At 44.9% G+C, this 25,917-nt stretch overlaps 1 protein-coding gene across 1 annotated transcript in view; it reads right to left on the bottom strand.

Moving 5' to 3' along the window:
* Positions 1–7,333: 7,333 nt before the first annotated feature.
* The window catches only part of LOC143497854 (NACHT, LRR and PYD domains-containing protein 3-like), a 33,596-nt gene continuing 15,012 nt past the window's right edge, over positions 7,334–25,917 (bottom strand). The window contains exons 8-17 of the mRNA XM_076993462.1: positions 25,622–25,729; positions 25,206–25,508; positions 22,960–23,014; positions 22,004–22,208; positions 19,423–21,208; positions 14,468–14,638; positions 12,067–12,237; positions 11,091–11,264; positions 8,733–8,779; positions 7,334–8,349 (exon numbers count right to left, since the gene is read on the bottom strand). Coding sequence (XP_076849577.1) covers positions 7,796–8,349; positions 8,733–8,779; positions 11,091–11,264; positions 12,067–12,237; positions 14,468–14,638; positions 19,423–21,208; positions 22,004–22,208; positions 22,960–23,014; positions 25,206–25,508; positions 25,622–25,671 — 3,516 coding nt within the window. The 5' untranslated portion in view covers positions 25,672–25,729 and the 3' untranslated portion in view covers positions 7,334–7,795. The remainder of the gene's footprint in view (positions 8,350–8,732; positions 8,780–11,090; positions 11,265–12,066; positions 12,238–14,467; positions 14,639–19,422; positions 21,209–22,003; positions 22,209–22,959; positions 23,015–25,205; positions 25,509–25,621; positions 25,730–25,917) is intronic.

Below are 25,917 nucleotides of genomic sequence, written 5' to 3'. Positions count from 1 at the left end.
TCTGTAACTGGTTAATAAATGTTTCATTTTGTGCAAGAGTATATAATGACTATTACACCATTTATATTTTAGTCAACTAAATTCTTTGAATAATTAGTCGACTAAATTCTAATGATAATTAGTCGACTAAAACTAGACTAAGACTAAAACAAATCCAAAGACTAAATTATGACTAAAACTAAATGACATTTTAGTCAAAAGACTAAGACTAAACTAAATCAAAAATTGCTGTCAAAATTAACACTGGTTCCAGGATGTCACTGGTTTAAGTTCTCAACCCTGACTCCTTGACTCTCAAATTGAGAGGATAATATCTCCATACTTCTTACCCAGGTCTGTCTGTTTTCCTACACACACACACACACACACACACACACAAGGATTAGGAATGTGTGGGAGGTCTGTGAGGACCTCCTGAAGCGTGTTGGCACCGTGCCAGCAGTGATACACCACTGGGAGTCTCCTGACAATGACTGACCATCCTGGAGACCCACTACACGACGTTCTCGCTCTGTCACACACCAAGCACACAAACACAGAAAACTCTCTCCTAGCAGCCAAGAGTTTCCACACACCAACTCTTCATCTGTACGTAACGTTTTCTACATTCAGCGTGGAGAGTACACCAAGGTCGTAGCGAGTGTGTATGCTCGGTTCTTCAGACCAGCCGCGCTGCACTTGGACGGAGACGTCTCACACTCTTCTTGTCCTCTTTATCAGTTTCTCCAGCCTTGAAGAAACTCCCACATGTGCCGAGCACTTGTAGGGCCAGGCACCGAAGTTCAGCTTAACAACCACGAAAGCTATTTGAGGCGGGAGCATTTAAACGCTTTTTGTTTCGGAAATCAGTTAATATACAGGCTTTGACTGTTTATATTTTGTCTAAGGAAGCGAAATTAAGTATATAACATTACGGCATTTGATTAACGTGCCTATGAATCCACTCAGCTGGGTGTGTCCACACTCTGGTACTGAATCTGTCCTGTCTTTTTTTTTTTTTTTTGGCCCACCTCCACCCCCCCATCTTTGGAGGACAACTTTGTTTTTATAACAAATAATGGATCAACTAATAACAATTCTGTATAATATAGTGTGAAGTGATAATTATTGGGGTTAGGTGGACCATGAGAGGATAGAGTATAGAAAAGAGGGGAGAAGAAAAGAGGGGGAGAGAGAGAATAAAAAGGGAAAAGACAGAAGGGCGGGGAGAAAATAAATAAATAATTTATATACATATATATACAAACACATATATATATATATATATATATATATATATATATATATATATATATATATACATACACACACATACACATACATACATATATTCAAATATATACACATACACACACACACACACACACACACACACACAAACACACACACACACACATATAAAAAAAAACAAAAAAAAACAAAAAGTAAATATATATATTTAAAGAAAAAACAATCAGCTCAAATTGCAAAGAAGAGCAAAAAGTGTACCCAAGACATATGGCACAAATGACTGATGTGTATGTGTGAATGTGTGTTTATGTAAGTGTACCCAAGACATATGGCACAAATGACTGATGTATATGTATGTGTGAATGTGTGTCCATGTACAACACAAAAGTGCAACATAGGATAAATGTACGGAATGTAATTGCCAGCGAGGGTAGAAAGCTGCGACAACATTCCCCCAGAGGCCAGAGGTAAGCAGAGAGAGACCCGGGAATCCCACCCGCCCACGGCCCCCCCAGGAGCGGTGGAGTCCCAGGGCCGCACTTCCCAGTGACCCTCGCATGCCCGCCCCTGCAGGCGGGTGAGGGAGACCCCGGACAGCGCCCCCCCAGCCAAGGAGCGCAGGACCAGGGGAACCAGAGGAAACAGAGCCCACCCCCCTTGGGCCAGCAGCAAAGTCCCAGCGCCACGCGCCCCCGGGAACCACCCCCCACCCAGCAGGGCCCCCCTCCCGCCGAGGAGCTCCGAGCCGCCCCGGACCACAACCACCCAGGGGAGCGGGCCAACCGCCGCGCCGGAGCACCAAGCCGGGCCCCGGAACCCCAAGGCATCCCATTTAGGATGCACTTAATGTAATACAATTTCTTTGGTGGTCTTAGACGGACCGTTTAAATGCTATTGAAATTATTGCAAAAAACGCAGAGTGCGCAGATCTCTGGGGCCTTTACAACCGCCACTTGCGTCCGTGTTAAGGTCATTTGTAGACGGTGCCTTAGACGTTGCAGTGGTGACAGCAGTATATTTAAAAAGAACACGTTTTTAAAATACATCTTATTCCTGTTTTGGTTGCTAGAAATAAGAATTTGCATATTTTGGCACTTTTAACTTGAAGAAAGAATTCCGAATATGCGAACGGGAAACAAACTTTACCAAGTTTCCTAGTATGCATATGAGTGACTTTTGACCCCACTAAAATTAACTTAAAACTATGTACAGTTATAAAGGAGTGTGTCCTCTTATGGTCCGACAGAGATGTAGACTGTGTGAAAAAATCCGATATTTTTTGCTTCACTATTTTCAAAAAGCTAACGTTAAAGTTTCAGCTTGGCTCCACTGCTTAGCGAGTCACGCTGGTGATTCTCGCATTTGTTGATGGACAGAGACGAACATGTGAGTGGGAGCTACAGCATATCGGTTAACTATTAACATACAAACTCAAAAGAAAATGGTAGATATTTTTCCAATGACAAAAAATCCTCACCCATCACTGTTCATAGTTCAATCTAGTTCATAAGCACACAAGGTGTTCACAAGGTGAACATGAGGTGATTAAAGCATATGATTGGATGAACATGACATAAATCACACATGATTTGACAAATGTATATTGGCCTCTCCCCTCATGCCCCATCCTCACACTCAGTACATGGTTCAGAAGAGATTGAGGTTATGAAAGCCAGAGCAGTTCAGGAGATGTAATCTTATCTGTCAGAGCAGAGTGGCACCTCTGACTTTGAAACACCTTAGCAAGCTTCAGCATCAGCAAAAGACACAGCAAGTGATGCAAAGAGACTAAAGAAGACTCTTGGAAGCTTTTTCAAGAGGGCAGTCCCTGACAAGGGAGTACACACAATGAAAGCAGAGCTAAACAGCTACTTACAGTGTACAGTAACAACTTTCCTCGTGTTAGTCGTGGAATGACACTGGAGATGGAGCCTCTGAACTGTTGATCTCAAGAGGAACTTCCTCAACAGGTTCCAGCATGTCAATCAAACTGGAAATTATGTCCCATTGATCAGCAGTTGGTGTAGCAAATGTTCCCTAATCACCAGTGTAAAGGTATGTTTCTTTCTCAGTAGAAAGCACCTTCTTGCGTTCAGCAATGAGCGGAGGGTCACGGAGGATCACCTGGTACTAATCTTCAATTGAGAGTAACACTCTGCAGAGAAGTGTGTGGCAGGGAGCTCCCGAAATAATTGAGGAACAAACCACTCTCTTGTAAACAGGAGGAGTTTATTCACACAGGCAGGCTGTATCTCAAATGTTCAAAGATGAGAGGGCGCTCCTCTCATTTATACATACACAGACCATCCCTGTGCACGTAAGCAGCAGGGTGGGCTCAACATTGCTATTCTAACATAGGTAATAAATCTACCCTATATGGAAATAACACCTTCTTCTCACGAGCAAGCATATTGTGCAGACTGAGCATAATTCTTCTGCATGTCGCATAGTGGACAGGAAGCACAATACCTGAGAGGAAATGATAAGCCTGCTTTGACATATTAAGACCTTTCACATACAGGGTGAAGGGACCTTTCACATACAATGTGACCGGGGGTGAAAATAAGGTGACAGGGGTCACAGAGAACATAAGAAAGGACAAGATGTTCACAAGGTCTTGAGTTAATCATGAGTATAAAGAGACATAATATTCCTTCAACCAGTGTAGATGTTAAGTGTTTCTGTCCCAGCATTTCTGCATCATCGCTGGTCTGACCAATCAGACGCTATACTGCAGGACTGTTTCGAGCATGTGGATTGGGAAATGTTCTGTGATTGGTCACAGCAGCGTTGACGAGTACGCAGACACAGTCTCCGCCTTCATACGCAAGTGTGTGGATGATGTAGTGCCCTGCAGACAAGTCCACGTATTGCCCAATCAGAAGCCCTGGCTGAACTGTGAGGTCCGCTCCGCCCTTAGCACACGCAGCGCTGCTTTCACATCTGGAAATACGCAAGAGTACAAGAAAACCAACTACGCTCTGCGTAAATCCATCAGATCAGCTAAACGGGTGTACAGGGAGAAAGTGGAAGCACAGTTTAACACCAACAATACACAGAGTTTATGGCGGGGACTAAACACAATCACGGACTATAAATCTGCCTCTCACACTCTGCCTATTAACAGCAGTGATTTACCGGATGAGCTAAACCACTTCTACGCTCGTTTTGATAGTAACCTCACTGCACAGCTGGAGAACGCCCCGTCCACCGTTGATCCCAACCTCCCCTCCGTCAGTGATGTGCGCAGAGCCTTCAGACGGGTGAACCCGCGCAAGGCAGCAGGACCAGACGGCACACCAGGTAGAGTGCTGAAAGCCTGCTACTGGGAATTAGCAGGTGTTTATGCAGACATCTACAACACCTCACTGTCTCTCTCTATCGTGCCAGCTAGCTTCAAACTAGCCACCATTGTGCCAGTCCCAAAGTCATCCAGCATTACCTGTCTGAATGACTGGCGACCTGTTGCCCTGACCTCCATCGTGACCTCAATGCTGTGAGACGCTGGTCAAAGACATCATCTGTTCCTCACTGCCTGCCACCCTGGATCCTCTGTAATTTGCGTATAGGAGAAATAGATCCACTGATGATGCAATCGCGCTGACGCTGCACACTGTCCTCTCCCACCTGGACAAGAAGGACACGTATGTGAGAATGCTGTTTGTAGACTACAGTTCAGCATTCAACACCATCATCCCTTCGAAGCTCGACAGCAAACTCCGGGATCTGGGTCTGAACAGCACACTGTGCAGCTGGATCCTGAACTTCCTGACGGACCGACGGCAGGTGGTAAGGATGGGCAGCATCACATCCTCCTCTCTGACCCTCAACATCGGAGTCCCCCAGGGTTGTGTGCTCAGCCCACTCCTGTACTCTCTGTACACCCACCACTGCACTGCTACACACAGCTCCAACGCCATCATAAAGTTTGCTGACGACACAACGGTTGTGGGCCTGATCTCCAATAATGATGAATCGGCCTACAGGGAGGAGGTAAAAATCCTGGAAGACTGGTGCTGGGAGAATAACCTCTCTCTAAACGTCAGTAAGACCAAGGAGCTCATCGTGGACTACAGGAGGCGGGAGAGAGTACACCCAGAGATCCACATCAATGGGACTGCGGTAGAGAGGGTCAGCAGCTTTAAGTTTCTGGGTGTTAACATCAGCGAGGACCTGACATGGGCAGTGCACACCACACAGGTACTGAAGAAGGCCCACCAGCGCCTCTACTTCCTCAGAAGACAGAGGAGGTTTGGTCTGAAGCCCAGCATCCTCAAGACCTTCTACACCTGCACTGTGGAAAGCATCCTGACTGGCAGCATTACCACCTGGTATGGGAACTGCACTGATCTTGAGAGGAAATCTCTGCAGAGAGTAGTACAAACAGCACAGTCCATCACCGTGGTTCAGCTCCCTAACCTGCTGGACTTATACACCAGCCGCTGCCTGAGGAAGTCCAGAAGGATCATGAAGGACCCCTCCCATCCTAGCAGGACCCCTCCCATCCTAGCAGGACTCCTCCCATCCTAGCAGGACCCCTCACATCCTAGCAGGACCCCTCCCATCCTAGCAGGACCCCTCCCATCCTAGCAGGACTCCTCCCATCCTAGCAGGACTCCTCCCATCCTAGCAGGACCCCTCCCATCCTAGCAGGACTCCTCCCATCCTAGCAGGACCCCTCCCATCCTAGCAGGACTCCTCTCATCCTAGCAGGACTCCTCCCATCCTAGCAGGACTCCTCCCATCCTAGCAGGACCCCTCCCATCCTAGCAGGACTCCTCCCATCCTAGCAGGACTCCTCCCATCCTAGCAGGACCCCTCCCATCCTAGCAGGACTCCTCCCATCCTAGCAGGACTCCTCCAATCCTAGCAGGACCCCTCCCATCCTAGCAGGACTCCTCCAATCCTAGCAGGACTCCTCACATCCTAGCAGGACCCCTCCCATCCTAGCAGGACCCCTCCCATCCTAGCAGGACCCCTCCCATCCTAGCCACTGTCTGTTCTCTCAGCTGCCGAGTGGTAGGAGGCTCAGAAGCTTTAAAGCCAGAACCAGTGGGCTCAGAGACAGCTTCTTCCCCCATGCCACCAGGCTCCTGAACAGCCAGTAATCTCGGCTCTGACCAACCCACACCCTCCATTACATGCATGAGCACCAAAGCACTTTATTTCACACTGCACCTCTGCACTGCTGGACTATTGGACTTAATAATACCAACCCGAGACAATACTCCACCCCTGCGCTCCCATATACTCACTCCATACCTTAATAATACCAACCCTAGACAATACTCTAGCCCTGCGCTCCCATATACTCACTCCATACCTTGCTCTGACATCAATACAGCATCATTCTCACTGGGATTACAGGCACCTCTATACAACAGTATAATCTCCATAACCTGTTACATTCATCTCCATTCATCTCCTTATTTTCTGTGCAATATCACATGTATATTTAATATATTGTAGATATCAAAAATGAGAACAATACTTTTTTTATTTTTAAGACATACAGAGTAAGCTTTAAATGTACATAGTTTAAATTGTTTGTAATTTATACATCTTTGTAATATTGTTGCTGCAAATTGTGGAACATGCACACAAGTTTTTCACTCACCGGGGTACCTGTACTCTGGTGATGTGACAATAAATCTGATTTTGATTTGATTTTGATTCATGTGGTGCGTGGAGCTCCAGTGAGTGGGTTCAGACTGAATGATGTTGTGCTGGAGGAGGCCAAGTTCTTTTACAACTGTTTTCAGATTCTGCTTTGCAAGCACAAAGTGGTTGAAATGTTTATCAATGTTCTTTAGCTTGGCATTAATGTCCAAATGACGTTAAAATTCAAATAAAATGTCTGTGTGGTAGTTTTAGAAGTGAGCAAAAAACTGAAAAGTGCACTGAAAACAGAGAATCAAGCAAAAAACAAACGTGTGCTTAAAACAGTGAAACAAACACACTTAACTGTGTGATTCTTGTTTCTCTGCTCTCACTGTCACTGGTTTTGCTCGGTTGTTTTGCTCAGTGTGTCTTACTTGCTCGATTGAACCTCATCTTTGCTCTCTTGTATTAAAGACAGTAATCTCACTCCATAGGACTGGAGTAAATTTCAGTGTTTCTCTTTAATGGACAGAAGTATGCAAATGTACATCACACCAAAACATAAAACACTTTATATAAGTTGCAATTTAACCAGCAAAATCACACACAAAATCCTATACTTTGCCCAGTTATGATACTGTATATCAATATGTGCTTGTCTGCTACCATCTACTGGACACATACTGGAACTGCAGGGAAATTTCTGCATAAATGTAAAATACTGGATAAAACAGTAAAATGTAGAAGCAGGTTCTATACTGCACGGTTAACTACTCTGCATGTAATCACAGGACTTCATTTACCCCTAAACCTAGAAATGCAGAGAAGTCAGTAACTGTTGAGGCAAGAAAAAGAGGAGAGAGAGAGAGAGAGAGAGAGAGAGAGAGATTTTGTTCTCCAGTTGTGTGTGTAGAGGAGTGTGTGTTTCCATGGAGACGCAGGTGTTGCTCCAGTACACAGGAGGTTATTCTAGCTCACACAAACACACTGAGGAGTCAGAATAAACCCAAAACCCTGCATAGAGGGGCTCAGTGAATGTGGAGTGGAATGTGTGTAAGTGTGTGAGTGTGTGTGTGTGAGAGGAGACGCTGTAGAAGGACAGAGTGCCGGCGGGCCAGTCCAGATACACTCCTACTCTGTTGGAGCTGGAGGGGGCAGAGAAGCTGGAGGGGGCAGAGATGTGAGTGTAGTTCTTATTGTGACAGACAAAGTAACTGTTATTAGAGCAGCGCAGCTTCCAGGACTTTATATTACATCCAAACCAACAGTCACCACTGTCTCCTTTCCTGCTGATTCCTTTATATGTCACTGCTATATCAGCATCTCCACTACACTCAACCTCCCAGTAACAGCGTCCAGTCAGACTCTCTCTACACATCACCTGAGGCCAGACATCAAATCTCTCTGGATGATCAGGATACGTCTGCTGCTCCTCCACACACGTCACCTTTCTGTTCCCCTCAGACAGAGAGAGACGTGTGTGTGCTGTGTTTGGGTCCAGTGTGAGCTCACACGCATCTGCACACAAGAAGAGACATTAGAGGAGACGACACAAATACTGTGTGTGTGTGTGTGTGTGTGTGTGTGTGTGTGTGTGTGCGTGTGTGTGTGTGTGTGTGCGTGCGTGCGTGCGTGCGTGCGTGTGTGTGCGTGCGTGTGTGTGTGTGTGTGTGTGCGTGCGTGTGTGTGTGTGTGTGCGTGCGTGCGTGTGCGTGTGTGTGTGTATATTTGTGTGTGTGTGTGTGTGTATATATATACATGCTGGTTATATTTTCTGTGTGTGTGTGTGTGTGTGTGTGTGTGTGTGTGTGTGTGTGTGTGTGTGTGTGTGTGTGAATATCTGTGTATATCTGTGTGTGTGTGTGTGTGTGTGTGTATGTATTAACTACATAACTGCTTACATTTTCTTAGTCCTGGTTTGAGACTGATCTTCCCTGCATGATCCACCCTAAAGAACACACACACACACACACACACACACACACACACACACACACACACACACACACACACACACACACACACACACACACAGTTATTTTTTATTCTTAAGGCTCTGTCCTGAGAGAAATATAGAAATAGAGGAAGAAAGCTCTATTACTCACACACACACATGCACCTAGATAACTGAACAGTCTGTCCCACACACACACACACACACACACACACACCTCTATAGGGTCTAGACTTCACAGATTACATTCACTGCCTTGTGTATGGAGTCAAACCCTTTAAAGAATATTCCAGGATCAATAATTAACTATACTGATAGGCTACTGATAAAAGTAGGTGTGTCCGGGGTGCAGCTCTCTGTCTCGCAGCAAACTTTAAGGCAACCAATTAAAGAGCTTCTCCAGATCACATGCTTGACAAAAGTTTAAGGACCTACATAGACACCCATTAGTCCAGCGCCCCACACACAGGAAGTATACGGTACACATGTAATGTCACAGACATTCAGTGGACAAAAGGAGAAGGTGAGACTCCACTTCGAACTGAGAGACTCCACGGACCCGGCAATTCGAGCTGCCAACCCTCAGATTCGCACTGGACGGAAGTGGAATGCATCCCAAGCAGTTGACCAGGCAGTGGAACGGCTGAAGCACCAGGAGATCGTTGGTGCTACACAGTTGGGCAGATCTGGTCTGGGATGGGCAGTAGCACCAAAGAGCTGGTCCAAAGCGACCAGGAAGGAGAGGAAGGATCTTGTGATCTCTGAAGTTGCCAAGATGGAGGAGGAAACATACAAGATTACAGCAGTGAGCCAGCAACAGCAAGGCAGATGGACTACTTGGGAGGCTGTGCTAAACAGAACCATCACTTGGGCCGATTTGTGGAGAACTCCCCAGGCAAGACTGAGCTTTCGGATTAGGGCCACATACGACACCTTACCGAGCCCCCGGAACCTTCTCACCTGGTTTGGCACAGAAGAACACTGCCATCTCTGTAGTTTCCCAAGTCCAACCCTAAAGCACATCCTCTCCGGATGCAAGACAGCGCTGTCACAGGGAAGGTAAAGGTGGCGGCATGACAAGGTCCTGCGCAAGCTCGCAGAGATCCTGGAAGCCCGCAGACAGCAGGTAAACCGGTCAGCAAGCCTACCCACCTCCCCGATGTGGATCCAGTTTACCAGGCCAGGGACGACAGCACGGCGCAGCACGGGGACAGAGCGGTCGCTCCTGTCGCTAGGAAGTGAGTGGCAGTTGGCAGCCGACCTCAGCCGCCAACTGAAATTCCCAGCAGAGATTACTATAACATCCTTGCGCCCAGACATCGTGCTCTGGTCAGCACCTGCCAAAGCCGTCATCATGGCAGAGCTGACAGTCCCATGGGAGGAGCACATGGAGTCCTCGTACGAACGGAAGAAGGACAAGTACGCGGAGCTGGCAGCAACGTGCTCACAAGCTGAGTGGAGACCATTCATCTTCCCAGTGGAGGTCGGATGCAGGGGCTTCACTGGGACATCCACACAGAGGCTACTGAAAACTCTGGGTGTCACAGGCCCTAACAGGAGGTGAGCTATTCGCGACCCTGCAGAGGAGGGTGAGGAAGGGAGCTTCTGGCTGTGGCTCAGAAAGAAGGATGGCACATGGGGGAAAGAAGCTCTTGAGGGAGACGTTCTGGTATGTGGTCAGTACTTGTGCTTGATTCAGGGAGATGGACGTCCCTGACATGCACAGTCCCCTGCGACTCATTCCACACACAACAATAATAACGCTGGGGTCAGAGAGTGGGGTGAATACAGATCCTTCAGAAGGCTGCAGGGGGCGGCAGGGAGACGTCTCTGTCGCTGCTCCACCACCCAGAGATGTTCTGGGGGATAATGGAGTGAAACATCAGTGAAGGGTGCCCCCCCCCCAGCTGACGACCCTGCAGCCCACACAATGGCACCGTCGGAGGTGCGTCAGGCAGCAATGCCAAGCAGGTGTGACCACCTGTGCTTATATCTAGATAGAATTATTGATCTTTTTTAAATGTACGAAAATTGTCAGTATTACTAGTTTCATAATACTTTTGCAATATATAATTTACATAAGTTCATATGTCTAAGTAACATTTTTTCTCTGGATAATTTGATGAGGGCGGCACCCCAGCGCCCCCTACTGACGAGCTGCCACTGGTGTCATGTATGATACTGTATGTATTTTAGGAATAAGACCATGTGTGTGTCATGTGTGCTGTTTCTATGTATGACACTGTTCTTCTCACATTTGGAGTGTGTTTTCACACACAGGGTGTTTAAGGGGATTCCTACATACCTGAGTGTGTCCAGTCTGCAGTGGGGATCCTCCAGTCTAGCAGAGAGCAGCTTCACTCCTGAGTCTCCTGGGTGGTTGTAAGTCAGATCCAGTTCTTTCAGGTGTGAGGGGTTTGAACTCAGAGCTGAAGCCAGAGAAGAACAGCCTTCCTCTGTGACCAAACAACCAGACAATCTGCAGAAAGGAGGGAAAAAGAGGGAGAAAGACAGTGTCCTCACTGCATTTGCAGAGCAGCCAGTATGGGGCGCTAGAGAGGCCAGTAACTAGTGGAGGCATCACCCTGTGCTTTATAATAAACTACTGTCATGGTGAGGTCTCATATCCATTCCTCAACTATGATCCTACACCACCAAACACCCTCCACAATATTAAACCTAATAATCCTAAACTGCTTAGCTCTGATCTTTGATATAATGTTGTCAAATGTGTGTGCACAAGCACTGAAAAGGTGGTTTTTTCATTACATGTCATTTTAATATTGGGGTATTTGTCATATGTGTAAATGAAATTAAAAGATATTGCCACATTTTCTTTCACAGTACTGTGGATGTGGACGTCTGGATTTGGAACATTAATAAGACACTTGGGGCAGAGCTGTTTTACAAGCTGTGTGTTTCAGTCAGGTCTGTGTAGGAGTGTGTCTGTTCAGCGGTGTGTAGGAGTGTGTGTTTCCATAAATACCCACATACATTTGGACAAGGACTCCGTCAATGACATGTAGTTCATGTAGTTAATTTTAACAGGAAATATTTGGAATTAATAAAGAAAGAAAACCTCATAAAATAATAAAGTGTGAAATTGTCTTGCATTGCCTTGTGGTAGGATTTTTTATAGTGTAATCAAAGGAAGTTTATTATTTTAAAAGGAAATTGACATTTTAAAAGTACATAAATATTAATCTTAAAATTGATTAAAACCCTGTAGTGCCACCACACTTTACTGTTTCCATTCCAGATTAAATTGACAGAAAACTCACCTGAGAATCTCCAGTTTACAGTTTGAACTCTTCAGTCCAGCACAGAGCTGCTCCACTCCTGAATCTTGTAGGTCATTATTATTAATTTCCAGTTGTTTCAGTGAGGTTTCTGTTTGTAGAACTGATATGAGAGATTTGCAAGACTCCTCAGTGAGACCACAGAGAGACAGTCTGTAAAGGAGTAAATACAGTACAAAATGTAGATCAATCAGATGATGCTGGATTCCAGAATCTGAACTGCTGATTAAATTATCCTCTGTATCTGTTATGTAGCTCAACCCTGGAGACTGCAACTCCCAGAATGCCCCACGTCGTCTGACCCGTTCCTCCTCCCCTCAGTACTAGTTCACACCTGGTTCTCATCATGGGCTATTATATATATCAGGACACTCACTAAACTCTTTGTGAAGTATTGCCGACATTTTGAAAGCATACATAACGTTTTTTCCTGCATTCTATTCTCTTTGTGGTTCGACCCAGTTTGTCTAGTTCACTGCTCTCCTGGATTCTCCCTTTTTGTACCTCTGTCTGTTTTTTCTTCTTTTTGTGTGTACCTGACCTGGACTGTTTTTTTGACATTGACTTTGGATTACGTCTGGATCCCTCTGCCCACTTGTTTCCTCCATTTACTTCAATAAACAAAGTGTGTTTAAGTCTGTGTACGTTTGTGACTAATATGTACCCCACATCACAGTATCTTGTAAAATAGGATGAAATTAATTACATTAACAGATTAAAAAGTATCAAAGCAGGAGGCTTCACCCTGTGCTTTATAATAAACTACTGTCATTGTGAGGTTTCATATCCATTCCTCACATATGATCCTACACCACCAAACACCCTCCACAATATTAAAACTAGGGATGCACCGAAATGAAAATTCTTAGCCGAAACCGAAAACCGAAAATGAGGAAACCAAGGCCGAAAGCCGAAAACCGAAACACCGAAATACATTATGCCAATTATTAGTAACATTGGATTTATGGCTAACCTCACTAAAATCAAGGCATTGCTATTCAAAGAATTAATCAACTACAAAATTTGATTTGAAAATATTTATTTAGCACTGACATTACAGTAATGCATATTATAAAGTAAAATTAGTGGTGGGCCGTTAACGGCGATACCGCTGACAACGGCCGACCACTAATTAAATTTAACTCGCTTGCAGACCGTTTTTATCCGAGAGGATAAATATATGTATTTTATACGAGTTAAATTTAATTATAACTGACTGGCCTGAAAGATAAATATAAATTCTCTCATAAAAACGTGACGCGAGTTGCAACAACATTAAACAGCTCAGGTAAACACACTTCTGAGAAATGTCGTCTGCTCGGCAAAACATAACGGGGCTCAATGTGCTCTATTAGCCTACGAAATCCCTACGACAGAGAACGGCTGATCGTCTAAGGCAACGAGTTCCATAATTTTTGGTGTAATGTCCTTTGCCTTGGCGCCATCACTGGAAAACTTTTTTGCTAGCTTTATCCAAATAAACATGTGCAGGCGATTTTTGCTTGCGTCATCACAGCACATTGTTTCGGCCGTGTTGTTTCGGTGATGAAAGTATTTCGGCCGAAAACCGAAAATGCAAATTTAAGCCATTTCGGCCGAAAATTTTCGGTGGCCGAATTTTCGGTGCATCCCTAATTAAAACTAATAATCCTAACCTGTTTAGCTCTGAACTTTGATATAATGTTGTCAAATGTGTGTGCACAAGCACTGAAAAGGTGGATTTTTCATTACATGTCATTTTAATATTGGGGTATTTGTCATATGTGTAAATGAAATCAAAAGATATTGCCACATTTTCTTTCACAGTAGTGTAGATGTCTGGATTTGGAACATTAATAACACACTTGGGGCAGAGCTGTTTTACAACCTGTGTGTTTGTCGCTTCTATGCAGGTGTGTGTGTGTGTGTGTGTGTGTGTGTGTGTGTGTGTGTGTGTGTGTGTGTGTGTGTGTGTTCAGCTCTGTGTAGGAGTATGAATGTTTCCATAAATACCCACATACATTTGAACAAGGGCTCATATGAGTCTCTTTAGAGTGTTACATTTCTCTTCTAGGAGATTCTGGAAATCTACTTATGCATCACACATTTTTCTTTCTCTCCACAATGTGGTCAGTCAATGAAATGTAGTTCATGTAGTTAATTTTAACAGAAAATATTTGAAATTAATAAAGAACAAAAACCTCATAAAATAATAAAGAATGAAATTGTCTTGCATTGCATTGTGGTAGATGTTTTTATACTGTACTCAAATGAGTTTTATTATTTTAAAAAAGGAAATTTACTTTTAAAAGTACATAAATATTTATCTTAATATTTATTAAAACCCTGTAGTGTCACCACACTTCACTGTTTCCATTCCAGATTAAATTGACAGAAAACTCACCTGAGAATCTCCAGTTTACAGTTTGAACTCTTCAGTCCAGCACAGAGCTGCTCCACTCCTGAATCTTGTAGGTCATTATTATTAATCTCCAGCTCTTTCAGTGAGTTTTCTGTTTGTAGAACTGATGTGAGAGATTTGCAAGACTCCTCAGTGAGACCACAGCCAGACAGTCTGTAAAGGAGGAGTAAATACAGTACAAAATACAGATCAATCAGATGATGCTGGATTCCAGAATCTGAACTGCTGATTAAATTATCCTCTGTATCTGTCATGCAGCTCAACCCTGGAGACTGCAACTCCCAGAATGCCCCACGTCGTCTGACCCGTTCCTCCTCCCCTCAGTACTAGTTCACACCTGGTTCTCATCATAGGCTATTATTTATATCACGACACTCACTAAACTCTTTGTGAAGTATTGCCGACATTTTGAAAGCATACATAACGTTTTTTCCTGCATTCTATTCTCTTTGTGGTTCGACCCAGTTTGTCTAGTTCACTGCTCTCCTGGATTCTCCCTTTTTGTACCTCTGCCTGTTTTTTCTTCTTTTTGTGTGTACCTGACCTGGACTGTTTTTTTGACATTGACTTTGAATTACGTCTGGATTACGTGTGTTTAAGTCTGTGTGTGTCTGCGATTAATATGTAGGCTCTATGTAGGAGTGTGTGTGTGTGTGTGTGTTCATGTAGTTAACTTTAACAGAAAATAATTGGAATTAATTAATAAAACTTCCTCCACCCCCCCCCCCCCCCCCCCATCTTTGGAGGACAACTTTGTTTTTATGTACAGATCAAATTATAACAATTCTGTATAATACAGTGCAATAGTGATAACAATTATTGGGGTTAGGTGGACCATAAGAAGATAGAATATAGAAAAGAGGGGGAGAGAAAAGAGGGGGAGAGAAAATAAAAAGGGAAAAGACAGAAAAAAGGGGAGAAGTAACCACAGGGGAGCAGCCGGGAGAGGACCGGGCACAACAAGCCCCAGACCCAGAACCAGCTGTCCTCACACATACACTCAAACTCAGATTTACATTCACCCCCATGTATACACCCCTACATACATACACACACCCCTTATATACACCCTCATTATGTATACACCTACACACATCCATATACACACACACACACACACACATACACATACTCATCCACATATATACACCTACACACCTACATGTACATCCACACAAACATACACTCCCACACACCAGTGTTAATTTCGTTGACGAATAATTTTCGTCATAGTTTTCGTCAACGAACCTTTTTTCATGACGAAAACGAGATGATAACTAAATAAAAACTATGCGAAGGGATAAAAACGATGATGAAATTAATGGACATTTTCGTCAACTAATAAAAACGAGACGAAAATATTGGCCAGCGACGACATCTAATCAGACCTGATTTAGTTTAGTGAAAGGTAGGGATAAGTTAAGAAGAGATCCAATCGTAACTACTTTAGCGTACACGGATAGGCGGGACAAACCAGGTAACCATCCAATCAGAACTAACGTCTTCACATCGCACAGAACCCGGGAAGACCAAACCAGCCTGTGAACTGTGGTCACTCGTGAAATTCAACTGAATCAGCAGTGGAGAAAGGGAGAAAGATGAGCGGCGATATATGGATGCATTTCTCCTTTGACTTTGAGAAAAAGAATACGGTGTGTGATGATGTTGGGAAAAATACGACAAATGAAACGACATCAGCGGTCTATGGCGTTGTTTTTACGGCACCCAGTTTTATATACAATGTAATATGCATTGTTCATAAACTACATATGCTTTTCAGGTAGAGCGGACCTACTGGTCATCAATGTTGTATTATTGTTATGCTCAATAACTATAAGTTCAGGTCAACAAAGTTGTTTGGAAATTAGTTTTTGTATATATTGCACATACAAACAATAATATTGTCACGGTGAGGCGGCCCCCTACCGGTCACCTCCGTCCACAGCGGCTGTCGTTGTTGTTATTGTTTTGTGATGTCGTGTACGCCCCTCAGGTGGGCGGAGCCCGTGATCCGTTCCCACCTGATGGTCGTTTGTCTGTCTATATATGTCTTGTCGTCGTACCAGTTGACCGCTGGTCATTATATCCTTAATTTGGAGCTAATGCACGGGTTTTTGGTTTGCACACTTCTATTAAACCATCCTTTTTCCCTGAGACTTGGCGTGATCGCTTCCTTTTCGTTGCTCACACCTACCCGTCACAGAATGACCAGCCACCCTTCGGAAGCCGCCGAGTCTCTTTTTCTTTCTCATTCGTTCGTGGTCATGTCTCGTGGTAAGTGTTTGTCTTCGTGGTGTTTTGTGAAGAGTTCCGCCGTGCTTTTGTGTTGTCTGTGGCACGGCGAGGACCAGGGCTGTCTCCCTGGTAAGCTCTTCGTCTTGTGTGGTGTTAGTGTGTCCAGGTGAACGGACGTGAGGATCTGTGTGCGTGCGCGTTTGTTATATGTTAAGTGTTTTGTGTGTGTGACGCGGTCGCCGCTCGTCACTGTCGCCTCGCTCCCCGTGTGTAATGTGTTTTATGTGGGGAGCGACTGCGACTCTGAGCGGCGCGTCACCGTCGTTTATGTGTAGTGCACGCAAGTATCGGTCCCGTTCGTTCAGTGTCTGCGCACTAAGTTCTGTTTGTCGAGTCTTTGTGTGCATGTTTTGTCCTAGCGTGTTGTCTACTGTTAAGTGTAATTCCACGCTTGCTCCTCCCCTTAAATGTGTGTTTGGGAGGGGGGCGGTTGTGGTCCCATGCCACTGGGTATGGCACGGAGGGCGTCTGAGGCGTGTTTGTGTTCTATGTTAGTGTTGGGGTGTGTGTGTGAGTGCTGTTTCTGTGCAGGTGCTTCCCCCTGGCGGTGTCGTGGTGGTCCTGGACCTTGTGGGGGTCTCCACCTGGCAGGAGCCCCCTTGTGTTGTGGGGTGACCGGAGCCCGGTCGTGAAGAGCCCCTCCCTAGAGGGCTGGGGCCCCCGGATGTTTGGGGACCATGGGGCTCCGGTCTGAAAAGCTCCTGCTGGGGATGGAGATCCTCCCTCCTGCCCGGGGTGACCAGGAGGCCCTTGGGGCTGCTCCCTAGCCCGCGTCGGGGGTGCTCTGGGCCTCGGTCTCTGGCGCTCCTGGGTTGGGTGGAGGAGTCCACCTTGTGATGAGGGACCCCGGGAGGGGTTGGCTCCCCCAGGAGGCTGGGGTGACCCCTAGCAGAAGGCAGGGGTCAGCTCTGAGAGGAGGTAGGTCCAGGAGGTGAAGAAGCCACGCCTCGGGGAGGTAACCTGCACACACACATACGCTAAGGACGACACAGGAGCCATAGCTCCTCGTCCTCACACCTGTAGGGCTCACCGGCCAAGGGCCGGTTAGGGCGCGAGGGCCCTGTGACCGACCGGGGCGTGGTTATGTGTTGTTAACGGCCCGGTCGGTCCAGGGTCCCGCCCAGGGAGGTGAGCTGACTAACGTTATGTGTTTTGTGTTTCAGCTCGTGGACTGCAGGAGGTGTGTCCCTGTCTGTCCTTGCCTTCCTGCCCCTTCGTGTTGTTGTGCAGCCGCTGTGTGCCACACACCTAGTGGAGGGGAGTGCGGCTTGGTGGGGGGGTCTGTCACGGTGAGGCGGCCCCCTACCGGTCACCTCCGTCCACAGCGGCTGTCGTTGTTGTTGTTTTGTGATGTCGTGTACACCCCTCAGGTGGGCGGAGCCCGTGATCCGTTCCCACCTGATGGTCGTTTGTCTGTCTATATATGTCTTGTCGTCGTACCAGTTGACCGCTGGTCATTATATCCTTAATTTGGAGCTAATGCACGGGTTTTTGGTTTGCACACTTCTATTAAACCATCCTTTTTCCCTGAGACTTGGCGTGATCGCTTCCTTTTCGTTGCTCACACCTACCCGTCACAAATATTCTGTAACTGGTTAATAAATGTTTCATTTTGTGCAAGAGTATATAATGACTATTACATCATTTATATTTTAGTCAACTAAATTCTTTGAATTAGTCGACTAAATTCTAATGATAATTAGTCGACTAAAACTAGACTAAGACTAAAACAAATCAAAAGACTAAATTATGACTAAAACTAAATGACATTTTAGTCAAAAGACTAAGACTAAAACTAAATCAAAAATTGCTGTCAAAATTAACACTGCCACACACATTCACCCACACCCATATACACTCTTACGGACATGTATACACCCACAAATGTACTTAAACATTCACCCCAATATATACACACACACCCATATATACCCCCCCCCCCCCCCCAACATGTACACATTCACCCACCTATACCAAAAGAGACAAGGACAAAGACACATTCATCCAAACTAACACACCCTCCGTGGCGGGGGCAAATGGCTGGACCAGCAAGGATTGGCAGCGGGCAGGGCCCCAGCACGGGGTCGGGTGGTCCAAGGCACCGGGCCCCACCACCCAGCCCCGCAGGGGAGGCCAGCCACTCCTCTGAGGGCCAGCACCTGCTACCCCCGCAACCAGGGCCCCACACCCCAGAGCATAGAGGTAGCCCCCCCTCCCCCCTCCCCTTTTTAAAAGGACATAAATCTTTGTCTTATCTTAATATTTGTCATGGTAGGCCGGCCCAGATCAATGTTCATTTTTTATATTGGGGTATTCGTCATATGTGTATATGAAATTAAAAGATATTACCACAAGAAAAGTGTTCTGATAAATAACCTCATCAAGTGGTGTCAGTATCTTGTGAAATTGTTCTTGGGTGTCTCTATGTTGGGTCTCTCTTCTTTTCTCTCTCTTTTTTTCTATCTCTTTTTAATGTAGGTTCTCTACTCTTCTCTCTCGAATCTTCTTTCTCTTTTTATTGTAGGGCCTCTCTACCCTTCTCTCTCTAAATTTCTCTCTCTCTTTTTCATTTGTCATAGACCTTCTGATTCAGGAGCATCCAGTGCTATGTCCACTGTGAATCTCTGAATGAAAATACTCACATGACTTTTCTGGATGCTTTGACCACTGGCAGCAGTCTCAGTAGACATTCATTTAATGGGACATTGCTCAGGTCAAACTCTTCCCGCTCCTCTTCTGAGTTCAGCAACACAAACACCAGAGCTGACCACTGAGCAGGAGAGAGCCTGGCTCCACGCAGACGAGTGTCACCTCCTCTGCTCAGGTATGTTTGGACTTCCTGTATTAGAGAATGATCATTCAGTTCATTCAGACAGTGGAACAGATTGATGAATTTCTCTGAAGAGGGATTCTCCCTGATCTTCTCCTTGATGTACTCGACGGTTTCCTCTTTGCTGTGAGAGCTGCTTCCTGTCTGTGTCAGTAGACCTCGTAAGAGAGTCTGATTGGACTCCAGTGAGAGACCCAGAAGGAAGCGGAGGAAAAGGTCCAGATGTCCATTCTGACTCTGTAAGGCCTTGTCCACTGCACTGCTGAGGAGAGAAGATATTGATTTTTTGAAAATACTGAAAAATCCAGGGCGTTGCTGTTCCAGCACATTGGTGTTGGTGGAGATGAAGGTAATGAACACATATAAAGCAGCCAGAAACTCCTGAACACTCAGATGTACAAAGCTGAACACCTTCCCCAGCTGTAGACCAAACTCCTCTCTGAAGATCTGAGTGCACATTCCTGAATACACCGACATTTCTCTGACATCAATGCCACTGTTTCTCAGGTCGTCCTCATAGAAGATCAGGTTGCCTTTATCCAGCTGTTGGAAAGCCAGTTTTCCCAGTGCCAAAACATGTTTTCTAGTTTGTTGAGTGTCAGTGTCACTTTTCTGTTCATACTTTTGGTCCTTGTGTTTGATGTGAAAGATCAGGAAGTGTGTGTACATCTGAGTCAGAGTCTTGGGGATCTCTCCACTCTCTGCTTCATCCAACATCCTCTCTAGAACAGTGGCTGCAATCCAACAGAAGACTGGAATGTGGCACATGATGTCGAGACTTCTTGATGACTTCATGTGTGAGATTATTCTGTTGGCCAGACTCTGGTCTCTGATTCTCTTCCTGAAGTACTCCTCTTTCTGAGGGCCACTGAACCCTCGTACCTCTGTTACCTGGTCAACACTCTCAGGAGGGATCTGATTGGCTGCTGCTGGTCGAGAGGTTATCCAGAGGAGAGCAGAGGGAAGCAGATTCCCCTTGATGAGGTTTGTCAGCAGCACATCCACTGAGGTCGACTCTGTTACATCCCACACGCTGTCATTGTTCTGGAAATCTAGAGGAAGACGACACTCATCCAGACCATCAAAGATGAACAGAATTTTGTAGTATGTATAGTGAGTTGGTTTTAATTCACGTGTTTCTGGAAAAAAGCAATGAAGAAGCTGCACCAGACTGAGCTTTTTCTTCTTCATCAAATTCAGCTCCCTAAAAGGAAGTGGAAATATGAAGAGAACATCCTGATTTACATTTCCTTCAGACCAGTCCAGTATGAACTTCTGCACTGAGACTGTTTTACCAATTCCAGCCACTCCTTTAGTCAGCACAGTTCTGATGGCTTTGTCTTGTCCTGGTAAGGGTCTAAAGATGTCACTGCATTTGATGGGTGTCTCCTGTGTTGCTGGTCTCCTGGATGCTGTCTCAATCTGTCTCACCTCATGTTCATTATTCACCTCTCCACTCCCTCCCTCTGTGATGTAGAGGTCTGTGTAGATCTCATTCAGAAGTGTTGTGGTTCCATGCTGTGAGATTCCTTCATTAATTTTCTCACATTTTCCCCTCAGTTTGGATTTGAGTTTTCTGTAGCAAGCAGGTACCAGTTCTGATAAAGAGGAAGACAACAGCACACATGTTAATGTCTTTAGGATCAATCATAACAGACTTATCACAGGAAATACAAGAAAAGACATCATTATTACAGTCCCCCAGGGGGCTGTGGATTCCTGTGGAGAGTACACTTCTCGCTGATGTGTGATTGGTTGTGTAAGACTTGTGGTAAAATTGTAAAGCGACCTTGAGTATCTTGAAAGGTGCTATATAAATTGAACATTAATTCATCACTATGAATAGATATTTAGTCCCCATAGATTGGCCATGATACATTCAAGAAATTGAAGTGTTAAATTAGAGGATGGTTAGAGTGTCTGGGTATCAATAACACTGAATGATCAGCAGTTTGAAATGGAGAACACATGGGTTCATGGAGGAAGCCATTACACCAGCTGAAGTTCCACCACACACACTAGTAACTGTCACCTGACTGAGGAGACCTACAACTAGCAGACTGGACATCTGAGAGACAATGGAGGGAAATAGAAAACACACCTGTGTATGACATCATGAGACAGTGACCTGTGGTCAAATCTGATTGGTCAAATCTCAGTTCTAAAGAATAACAAAGTATCCTCAAAACTCCAACATTCTACAGTCACATGACAACAGTGATAAATGTAGGAGAGTCTTGAGTCTGCACCTGAGCAGACTACACTGAAGGGAGGTCAACTGAGGACAGACCAACACTGATTTAAGATCCTCATTGTGAACTGAGATTCACCAACAGTGTCCTCCCTCTGAAGTAATAAAGTGATGTTATGATGTCATGACCCAGAGCTCTTACTGGTCTCTAGTGTGTTGGCGAGGTCTGTCTGGTTCATGTTCCTCAGGACGTGCAGTGTGATGTTCATCGCCCCCTCTCTGACACTGCTCTGATCCTCCTCATCCTCCACCTGTCTCTCAGTGCATGCTGGGTAATCTGGACTCAGTAGATTCTTGAATCTCTTCAGCTCATTTTTCACCAGAGAGATGATTTTGTGCTCCAGCTCCTGAATAAACAGTATCAGTAAAACTACAGTGTTACAGACAGATGATTATAACACAGGATAATCCATTAAACACAAGAGAGGACTGAACTGAGTGGGACTGGGTGGTCCTGTGGACATTATGGTTTATTACAAAAGTTTAGTCTATTATATATAATTTATTATAATATAATGAATATAAAGTTTCAATTTTAGGTAGTTTTATAAAGTTTTATAAATGATCTGTGATGTAAACACTAATGATAAGAACCTTCTCCCACACACAATAAACACAATCCACATACACAGAATACAACCACAGAGCTCAAGCAAGACAGAAAATAATACAATATCTCCCAATACAAGAACCACCACAGAACAAGAGAATCAACAGAGCTTAAATAGGACAGACTAACAAGAGAAGGGACAGAGATTAAATAGGACAGACTAACAAGAGAAGGGACAGAGATTAAATAGGACAGACTAACAAGAGAAGGGACAGAGATTAAATAGGACAGACTAACAAGAGAAGTCAACTGTGAAGAGGTGGGACTGATAATCACAGGGCGGAGTTACTGAATGGAAGGAGGGACAGACAGACATTAAAAACACTTGGGAAGTATAAACAGGGAAAGGCTGGGCGGGGCTAGAGGGACCAAACAGACAGATTGACAGGAGAGGGTGGAGCTCAGCATGACACCCTACACACACACACACACACACACACACACACACACCCACACACACACACCCACACACACACACAAATACACACCTTGAATACTGACTCCAGTTTGTCTTTACAAATATTTACAGGTTTCTTTTTGGCACTGTGGACAAACAGAATAACAACTTTAATGCAAAATCTACATTTTATAGACATGAATTCATATATATGTTACATTCATGACTACATGTTACATTCATGAATACATGTTATATTCGGGTACATGATGATGATGATAATGATGATGTGATACATGTGGAATAACCCAACACATCTGAACATGTCACGGTTCACTGGGCTCCCAGACTGAGGGACACTGAACCCAAATGCTGTAGTGACAGTAGAACAAACACAGAGAACCTGCACCTGACTTTAACTCTGGTGATGTAGAATAATGTTTATGTGAATAGTGCCTCACTTTATTAGAAACACCTTGTACCGGTACACACTAGACACTTTATTAGAAACACCTTGTACCGGTACACACGAGACACTTTATTAGAAACACCTTGTACCGGTACACACTAGACACTTTATTAGAAACACCTTGTACCGGTACACACTAGACACTTTATTAGAAAAAACTTGCAGTTCTGAATCAGTCTAGTTCTTGTATTTCTCATCGTGTTTACTCTCGTAATGGTGATTCAAATTGTAATCCTGTTCTCCACAAACTAAATACACAGCTTTACCGTTGACTTCAATAAATACATATTTAGAAGTGAATGTTTTGTTAAAAAACTGTCACTAATGTATCACTCACTGTAGGTCAGAGGTCACAGGTCCACTGCTAAAGTTAAGAGGCTGATCCTTGGACATGTTACTCTTCATAGACACAGAGCTAGTCATGATGATTGGACATTATGGTGGAAGAATCTAAAGCAGATATTTAAATAGAGTAGGAGGGGCAATGTGTATCTGATTAGAATATGTCACAGTTGGCCGGTCCGGCTCCTCAGGGGATCCACTCACTTCACATCACTCCACCTCCCGTTCACTCCATAGATCACAAGCCCCGCCTACTGATCAGTTCTCTTCATTTCTGCACCTGTCACTCATTTCCAGTCGCCCTCTTTATCCGTTAAAGGTCAAGATTGAGTGACTCTCTTCAGAGTTCAGAGTGCTATCCGCTCCTCTGATACCTTGCATTTAAACTGCATTTAACAGCTTTGAGCTGTGCTGTGTCTATGATGGAAATGGACATTAAAGTCGACCCAGCACCACCTCCTGTGTCTGCTGCATGTCACCTCGTTACAGAATATACCGTATGTGTCAGGGTTCGACCCAGGCACGTGCCTCCTGCTGCCACTAGGCGGAGCACGCGAGCTAGAACCAGGGGCAATCAAGCCCAATAGTTTGCAGCTGTAAGCAGCCTATTTAATACGAGCGACTTCAGCAACTCATTGCTGAAGTTGTTAGTTTTTCACTCGCAGCCTAAGCCAGTATCTCTTGCCCTCGTGCAGTGATTACTTTTCTCGTTTCACCCCTGAGTGTTCTCAGGTTGGTCTCTCTCGTTTTCTGTTTGTCTCTCTCACTGTTTCTGCGTCGGTTTGTCTTCCAGTGTTCTGGTAGACAGACTGACAGGTACCAGGTAGAGGCTTTAGGTCTTGTTACCTAAGTCTCATCTTTTCTTTCTCTCGTTTCTTATTTTTTCCCCGTGTGACACGTTGAGCAGTCCTCCGTGTAGTTTTTGTTTTTTTTCCCGTTTCTCTTCAGTGACGCGTTGACTTCTTTTCCGCGTGTTTTTTGTTTGTTTACTTACCTGGTTTATTCGCACGTCGAGATTCCTCCGTGTCGTTCTGCTGTCATCCCTTCGGGGTTTTTGTTTTCGTTTTCCCGCGATCGCGGAGGTTTCCGTTGGCTGTTTTTTGGCGTTTAGTTTTAGGTTTGCACTTGAATCCACATTACGTTAAAACCAGCGCGTCACCACCGTGTTCGGAGGCGACGCGTTACAGTATGAATAAACATTAGGGCTCCTCTGAGCACTGGAGACTTTCATGTTGGGAGAGACTCAACTGTACACCAACGTTGATCTACAATAAAGTGGGACCTGTCATTCTCATCAAGTGATCTTGGAGACTGTCTTCTTTATTTTATTATTACTCTGTTCCTTGTTTGTTTAAGGATAATTCAGTGGTACTGGCTTTAATGTGGGACTAAGGAACCACAAATATTTACTCCCTCCACACAAAGGCAAGAACTGAGGAGGGAGAGAGAGAGGAAAATGTGGAGAATGAAGACTTAAAATACTTTCAGTCTGATTAAAGAATCTCTGTGTGTAATGTGTCACTCACTGTGGGTCAGGGGTCACAGGTCCACTACTGAAGGCAGGAGGCTCAATCATGGACCAGTCACTCTTCATAGACACACAGCTGGGTACTGGAGATGATTCACTCTTCATTAACACACAGCTGGGTACTGGAGATGATTCACTCTTCATTAACACACAGCTGGGTACTGGAGATGATTCACTCTTCATTAACACACAGCTGGGTACTGGAGATGATTCACTCTTCATTAACACACAGCTGGGTACTGGAGATGATTCACTCTTCATTAACACACAGCTGGGTACTGGAGACGCTGCTCTCTTCACCCTGATGAAGATGAGGAAAGTGTTGAGTAATTACATCCTTCACTACATCTCATTTATCCTGAATATTCCCTCTTCCTGTTTCCTCAGATTAAGTGCTGATGTAAAGCTCCTCACTTTGGGTCAGAGGTTCCTCCTCCACTGCTGGAGTTATGAGTCTCCATCATGGAGTTGTTCCTCTTCACACACACACAGCTGGACACTGGAGATGCTGCTCTCTGCTCCCTGTCAACAGTTCATCATAAAGAGGAGGAACAGGACACTGAAACACTGATTATAATGAACCTGATGTCACGGCAGTGTGACTCCGCCCCTAAACACAATCCCAGTAACACTGGACACACTGGAAAAGGACATTTTAACAGATATGTTATATACAGTATTCTGTTATAACTGTTATATACAGTATTCTA

Source organism: Brachyhypopomus gauderio, unplaced genomic scaffold, assembly GCF_052324685.1.
Source record: "Brachyhypopomus gauderio isolate BG-103 unplaced genomic scaffold, BGAUD_0.2 sc113, whole genome shotgun sequence".
NCBI classification, from domain to species: Eukaryota; Metazoa; Chordata; class Actinopteri; order Gymnotiformes; family Hypopomidae; genus Brachyhypopomus; species Brachyhypopomus gauderio.
The sequence above is the reverse complement of the archived record's forward strand: the minus strand, read 5'-3'. Positions and strand labels throughout refer to the sequence as shown.